Source organism: Apiospora kogelbergensis (genome assembly GCF_038363985.1).
Source record: "Apiospora kogelbergensis strain CBS 113332 chromosome Unknown utg000006l_segment0_segment0, whole genome shotgun sequence".
NCBI classification, from domain to species: Eukaryota; Fungi; Ascomycota; class Sordariomycetes; order Amphisphaeriales; family Apiosporaceae; genus Apiospora; species Apiospora kogelbergensis.
This window is the reverse complement of record NW_027117423.1, coordinates 2,853,595-2,859,907: the sequence shown is the minus strand read 5'-3', so window position 1 is coordinate 2,859,907 and position 6,313 is coordinate 2,853,595. Positions and strand designations below refer to the sequence as shown.

Sequence of the window (6,313 nt, the reverse complement as noted above, 5' to 3'; positions counted from 1 at the left end):
ACACGGTAAGTCTGTTATTCGGTTTCTTTGAGCCTTCCACGATATTTCCGTCCCATCCCTACCCATCCCACCTTTTGCCTCCTCTTCAGCTTCGTTTCTATTCTGGGAATTATCGGTTTGTAGAGTCGAGACGACGGTCTTTTTTGTTACCAATTCTCGGATCACAAGGTGCAGCACCTATGAGGTGGTGCTTTGCCCTTTCCTCTAGCTCCCCCTTCCTGTGCCTTTCTCTCGCCTCTATATTTCTCTTTCTTGCTCGTCTGCGATCTTTTGCGTCATATTCCACCCACGAGCCCTTCCCTGGTCTTCTCTCTCACCAACGAGACATCCCATCTCGAGCTGGGCTCAACAAGACTGGGCGGTTCCGTCGAGAACAAGATTTCTAGTAAAATTATCATCGGACAGATCAGACATAATCGGAAGTCTATTGCAACCCATCTGACCACCACCGCACAGCTCTCCAGAAATTCGCCCAGCAGCTTAAGTACCGGCATTTCATTATCACCGGCCAGCTTCGTCCAAAAAAAATAAAGCCTGGCATTCCATTGACCGAATCCTCTGGGCCCTTTTTTTTCGCTCGCTTGTTGACAGGCAGACCCGGCCTTCCCTCTCCCCCTCTCCCTCCCAAACGCGGATTGTGCATGAGCCCAGGGATTGGAAAGAGGAACACAGGCTTGGATCCAACTCTGTTGCTGCACCATTAACCAGACGCATCGCATCAGCCGACGACGCAACACCGCACCCGAACCCGAACAAAGGCCCAACGGTTCATCCCACCAACCTTGGCCTCCAACCAACCGGACCAACCAAACCGGTTGGCTCGCTGTTGACCCCTGGTGCCCTGCCTTACCTGGCACTTACCTCGGATTGGCACGCAACTCACTATTTTTTGCTTGCCCATCCATGGCGCCCCAAAATACTCCAGCGTGCGCTACAAGAGCCGGCCGGCCGCGCTCGTCCCCTTCAGAGATGACACCAGTCTGATCGCTTTACGATACGACCAGACTGTCCAGGCTGAACCACCTATTCCCATTCCACCACCTCGCTCGCCATTGCGCAACCACCGCTCTACTATTGCTGTCGCCGGCGCCCCTGACGTCCGGCCTTCTTCTACCGTCTCTTCTTCCTTGTCCTCCAACCTTGCTGCCCCTTCCATTCGCACCCCTCCCCCCAGCCCAACGACACCCACCCTGCTCTAAGGGCCATTACGACGCCGTGCACTATCGTGCCCGACCTGCAACGCCATTCAGGTCGCGCGGCCTCGTCCAAATCTCCCACCGTCCACGAGGAGAGCGAGGAAGAGGATCCGTTTACTTACAGGAAGTTCGAGTCAATTGCGATCCGCGCTGTGCCGGACCCTTACGTTAGCAGCGCCAGCGATAGCACTACCTTCACCATCCCAAAGCTAAGAGTCAAGACGGGTGCGCATTCACCCTCGCTGCACTCCGACTGCGAGATTACCCGGAACTCAAACGGCGCCAACGACCGTTGCAGCCAATGCAGCATCCCTCTACCGTCACCAGGATTATCTGAGGACAACAACACGGCATCGCCCACGTCTCCAACCACACCCCCTCGGCTGCCGAGTGCTTCCCAGAGAAGCCAGTCTCCCTTTTCTCCAAGCCCACCATTTCCCGCTCTCCTCCCCCGATACCAATGCCATCTACAAAGCCCAAGAAGCTGCAGAAGAAGACGCATCCCACGCAGCAGGTTCATCAAGTTGATGACCATGACATGGCGCTTGATGTGGAAACGTCCCTGGTGGGGAAGGACGCTACAGCCCCCCTGTAGTGCGCTCCGCGTCTAATATGGTCCCGATCCCACAGTGGAAGTCACCAGCAGCCCCTGTCCCAGCCCCTGTCGTTGACATGCCCCCACCTCATTTAGCACATGGGGCCGCCAAGCAATCTGATACTGGGGTTTCGACGAACACGAAGTCTGCGACCGTCCCCAAGGTCGAGGATGACGAATTCTCCCAATTCATCACCCAGATGTCCTTTTCCAAGCGCGGGAGCATCATGCTTGCTGGGAAGAAACCAGATCTTGTCGCCGCCGTCGATGCTGGCGCCAGTCGCGACGGCGCCGCGGATGACGCGCCCGTCAGCGAACAGTCGTCCCCTCCTCGCATGCACCCCCTTGGACCCTCTCTGATGCCCAAGTCGCACGTGGAAGGGACCGCGTTCACGAGGCCACGAACACCTCCCACGATTCCGACCATCATCGCCGAAGAAGAGCCGTCGCTCAGCCCATCATCATCGGGCGCCGCCGAGGAGCAGCAACCATTCCCCTCGCCGCCAGAAACTGTAGCAACGCCGCCCGCGTCTGTACCAGCGCCGGCCGCCGCCGCCGAGCCCGAAGCCAAACTCCCGCCGACGCCCACGACACCGCATAGCCCACCCAGCATTCGGGTGATACCAGTAGATATAGAAAGGGAATCTCAAAAGGTGAGATCACTCTATGAACCGGGGGTTGGTCTCATGTGGGAGGATGGCGGCAGGCATTCAGCTCTGAGTGCGCGCCTGGAGCCAACACAAGAAGTTCCGTCAGATGTGGATGAGAATGACGCGTACGGTTTCCTTGAATATCCAGTATATACTCTCGTATGCCCTTGCTAATATCTCTGAACTCAACAGTCCGGTCGAAAGTCCAAGTCCCGTTTCTTCCGATCCTCCACCTGGAAGTCCTACGCCGCAGGCACCTGGGACCCGAGAGTCCAAGGTGTCTATTGCGTGGCCACTCGTTGACACGGTACCCAAAGTATACGAACGCGCGGGCGGGATTGAAGACTGGGAAGACGTAAACGTGGAGGACGTCGATCGCTACGGTTTCATAACGAAAAGGCGGCCCGACTCCCGAGCGAGCACGCCGGCCGACTACGAGAGGCTCGGCCAATACTCGCCGAATAAGAAGCGTAATATCCTACTTCGAAGGGGAGATATGGCCACGCACTCTGCTTATCTAGGATCTAAGCGTGGGCCGAGTAGGAAGATGTCGGCGCGATCTCTCAACACACAAGCATCGGGGTTGTCTACGGCATCCCGGAATTCCACTCGTTCGGCTCTGCGTCAAGCAGCCAATCTACTACCCCATAACAAGGATCGGAAGTGGATGGATGAAGCTGGAGATATGCTCGCGCCGCAACTGGGCTTGACAAATATAGGAGATGAGAAGTCGGCCGGGACCATTGCCGACGAATCCAAATACAAGGAATGGGGGCGCACCGAGAAGTGGCGGAAGATGGCCACCGTGGTGAAACCTGGGGCGGACGGAGAGGGTTCTTTCTTTGAGTTCGACCTGAAGCAGCCCAAGCTGGTGGACCGAACATGGAAGGGGATCCCTGACTGCTGGCGATCGGCGGCATGGTGGTCCTTCCTGTCCACAAGTGCGAAGCAGAGCAAGGAGCGCTTCGCATCCGACGATGAACTCTTTATGATCTACAAGAATCTGCAAGAGGTACCGTCGCCCGACGATGTCCAGATCGACCTTGACGTTCCGAGAACCATCAACCAACACATCATGTTTCGAAGGAGATATAGAGGTGGCCAGCGACTTCTCTTCCGAGTGCTACATGCGTTATCGCTCTACTTTCCTGAGACGGGATACGTACAGGGCATGGCGGCTTTGGGGGCGACCCTCCTCAGCTACTACGACGAGGAAAGGTGCTTTGTGATGCTTGTCCGGCTGTGGCAAGTACGGGGACTGAACCGCCTGTACTCGCCAGGTTTTGTGGATCTCATGGACGCATTGAGGAACTTCGAGACGAAATGGCTTGCTGGCAAAGACGTTGCGAGTAAGCTGCAGGAGTTGAGCATCGATCCCACGGCATATGCCACCCGGTGGTATTTGACGCTGTTCAACCTGTCGATACCTTTCCCCGCACAGCTTCGAGTCTGGGACGTCTTCATGCTGCTCGGAGAGCCATCCGACGCCGCGGCACCGAGGAGCAAACCCAGCACGCCTGAAAAGGGCGCCACGCATTCCGACTCGTCGGACTGCTTCGGTATCTTGCATGCGACTAGCACGGCTATCATCCAAGCTTTGCGTGATCACTTGATTGACGCGGAATTCGAGAACGCCATGAAAGCCCTGACGTCGTGGGTTCCCATCAAAAACGAGGATCTGCTGATGAAGGTGATCCGGGCCGAGTACAGGCAACACCATACTAAGAAGAAGAAGAATTAGGATATCCGCCTTCGGAGTTTGGCGCAGCTCAAGGGGGGCTTTAAAGCTTGGTACTACTAATACCACCACTGCTGTATCGGAGGGCTGGACTGGCACGTGGAAAACATCCACTTCCGGCCCCTTTTCGTGGTTTTTCGTTTCTTCTAATTTTCTCTGGCCTTTTGTCATCGTCACAAGACCGCGACAAGGGTCTCTGTCGCTATCTCTGGTTTGCCGGGTTCTGCTTTGTTTGTCCCAGTGGGAGCGTCTGCATGCGAAGGCTTCAAAAGCGTCATGCCTGCTGCATTGGTGGCGTAACAGGAGGAAAGGTCTTCCTCACACACACGTATTGGGCATGTATTCTTTGCATAAGCCCGCATTATACCCACTCATGCCAAGACGGCACTTCATAATACCAAACGTCTTGGAGCTTCTTTCGCGACTGGTAAGGGGCTAGCCGTTTGTTCGTTGTGCAAACCATGTAGGAAGTAGGGTCCCCGTTGGGAGTTGGGAGGTTGGGAGCGCTGCCGTTGTTGTTGTTCTTTCTATTACTACTTGTCCCTCTCTCTCTCTCTCTGTCTCTCGTTGCTAAACCACTCTGGGTACTAAGAAGCCGACGTGCTTGGGAGAAATCCGAGAGAAACACAACGAACACATAAAGTCTCGTTTTATTTGTATCATACAGGAATAGTGTTATGGTAATGTAATAGAAGTCGGGGCGTGCAGGCTGAAATACGTCTCGATCATTATTGTTATTGCTGGCATCCTGCCTTGTCCCTGTACTGTGTGACCCGAGACTCTCCCTGATGCATGCGCATATGCAAGAGGAATAGTGTGTACTGGTTTCTCATCTTTGTACTTGGTGTAGTCCTCGTGTAGCCTGCTGACGCCGAATGCCATTTGGGGCTCCTACTCAAGGTCTGTCCTGCAATATTCGTTCGGGATGCATGGACTGCGATCTGGCTTATTTTGGAGTTATTGGGGAAAATAGGGGTAGCTCGTGTATTTCAGGGGGTAATGTGCGCAACTTGGGTACCAAAAACTCTTTCCGAAAAATGGCGAGCCATACTTCCAAACGCATTGTTGGCTGGGGCCGAGAATATGCTTCGCCCGTGAAAGGCAGCTGTTTATCGCCTCCTGCCTGGTGTGCGTGATATCGATTTTGACCACGTGCTCTGTCCAATCATTCGCCACGCACAACCGTGTCTGTGAATGCAGATATTTGGAAGCAAGCAGCCCCCTTTCCATTGGGCTGAGCGCTGCTTTGGCGAGTCGCCCACCCGCTTGCTAAGTATTGTGAAGGGAAGGTCCCCTCGACGTAGGAGCGCCACCAAAACAATATAGGCCCGGCATGTTGGGCCTGCTGCTGGCGTAGCAGTATTGTTAGCCACAGAAGTGCCCAAAATAGATTGGAGCATTGGTTTTGTGACGTGTGTTCCTACTTCTTTGCCCGGTGACAGACGACAGCCGGCCCGTGGCTAAAACTACCTGATGCTATTTGGAACATGCCCCCGTTCGTTCGTATGGTGCTTCGGGAAAGGGAGGAGGGGAACAGAGAGTCGCTGCTCATACTCTTTCGTGTGCCATGGACACTGGGCATTGCGATCGTGATGGCGGGCCACATGTGGCAAATTAGGTATGGGAAACGAGACGGGACGAAAAAGAGCTTCACTTGCCGCCGGTGTAGTTGACGGGAAGCCAAGCAGGGGATTGTTCGCCTTCCCCGGGGTCTAATCAAACCTCGCGATGCAATTGGGGCTGCTACAGCAAGCCACGATGACCCAAGACTTCAATGGATGGTTCCTATATGTATGCGGTGCTTCATGAGGCGCGCGCACAGCTTCAGTCAGTAGACACGGTACTCTCTGTTTGATAGGTGGAAGAACTCGCTTTTGCCAGCCAGACGTCCATTCTCTCCTCCTTTCCCGGGCGAGGGATCTAGGTAGCAACAACCCTGCGGCAGATGAATGTCACCAAGAGCGTAGTATCGCATCTCCCGGGGGAAGCGGAAGCCAAAAGGTGAAAAGGAGGACCGGGGTTGACCTTGGGCGCCCAGAGGGCAGCAGTGGCCAGATGCAAATTCCAGTGCATGCATTTCGGCCTGCTGACGCGCATACGCACCGTACAGTTATAGAAGCTGACAGGGACATTG

At 55.0% G+C, this 6,313-nt stretch overlaps 1 protein-coding gene across 1 annotated transcript; it reads left to right on the top strand.

Moving 5' to 3' along the window:
* Positions 1 to 1,808: 1,808 nt before the first annotated feature.
* PG998_009752 (TBC domain-containing protein) lies at positions 1,809 to 4,182 on the top strand (the record flags this gene model as incomplete). The annotated part of the gene is made up of 2 exons (XM_066876568.1): positions 1,809 to 2,566; positions 2,634 to 4,182. 2 exons carry the CDS (start codon positions 1,809 to 1,811, stop codon positions 4,180 to 4,182), a joined length of 2,307 nt encoding a protein of 768 aa, XP_066728724.1.
* Between the last annotated feature and the right edge of the window lie 2,131 nt (positions 4,183 to 6,313).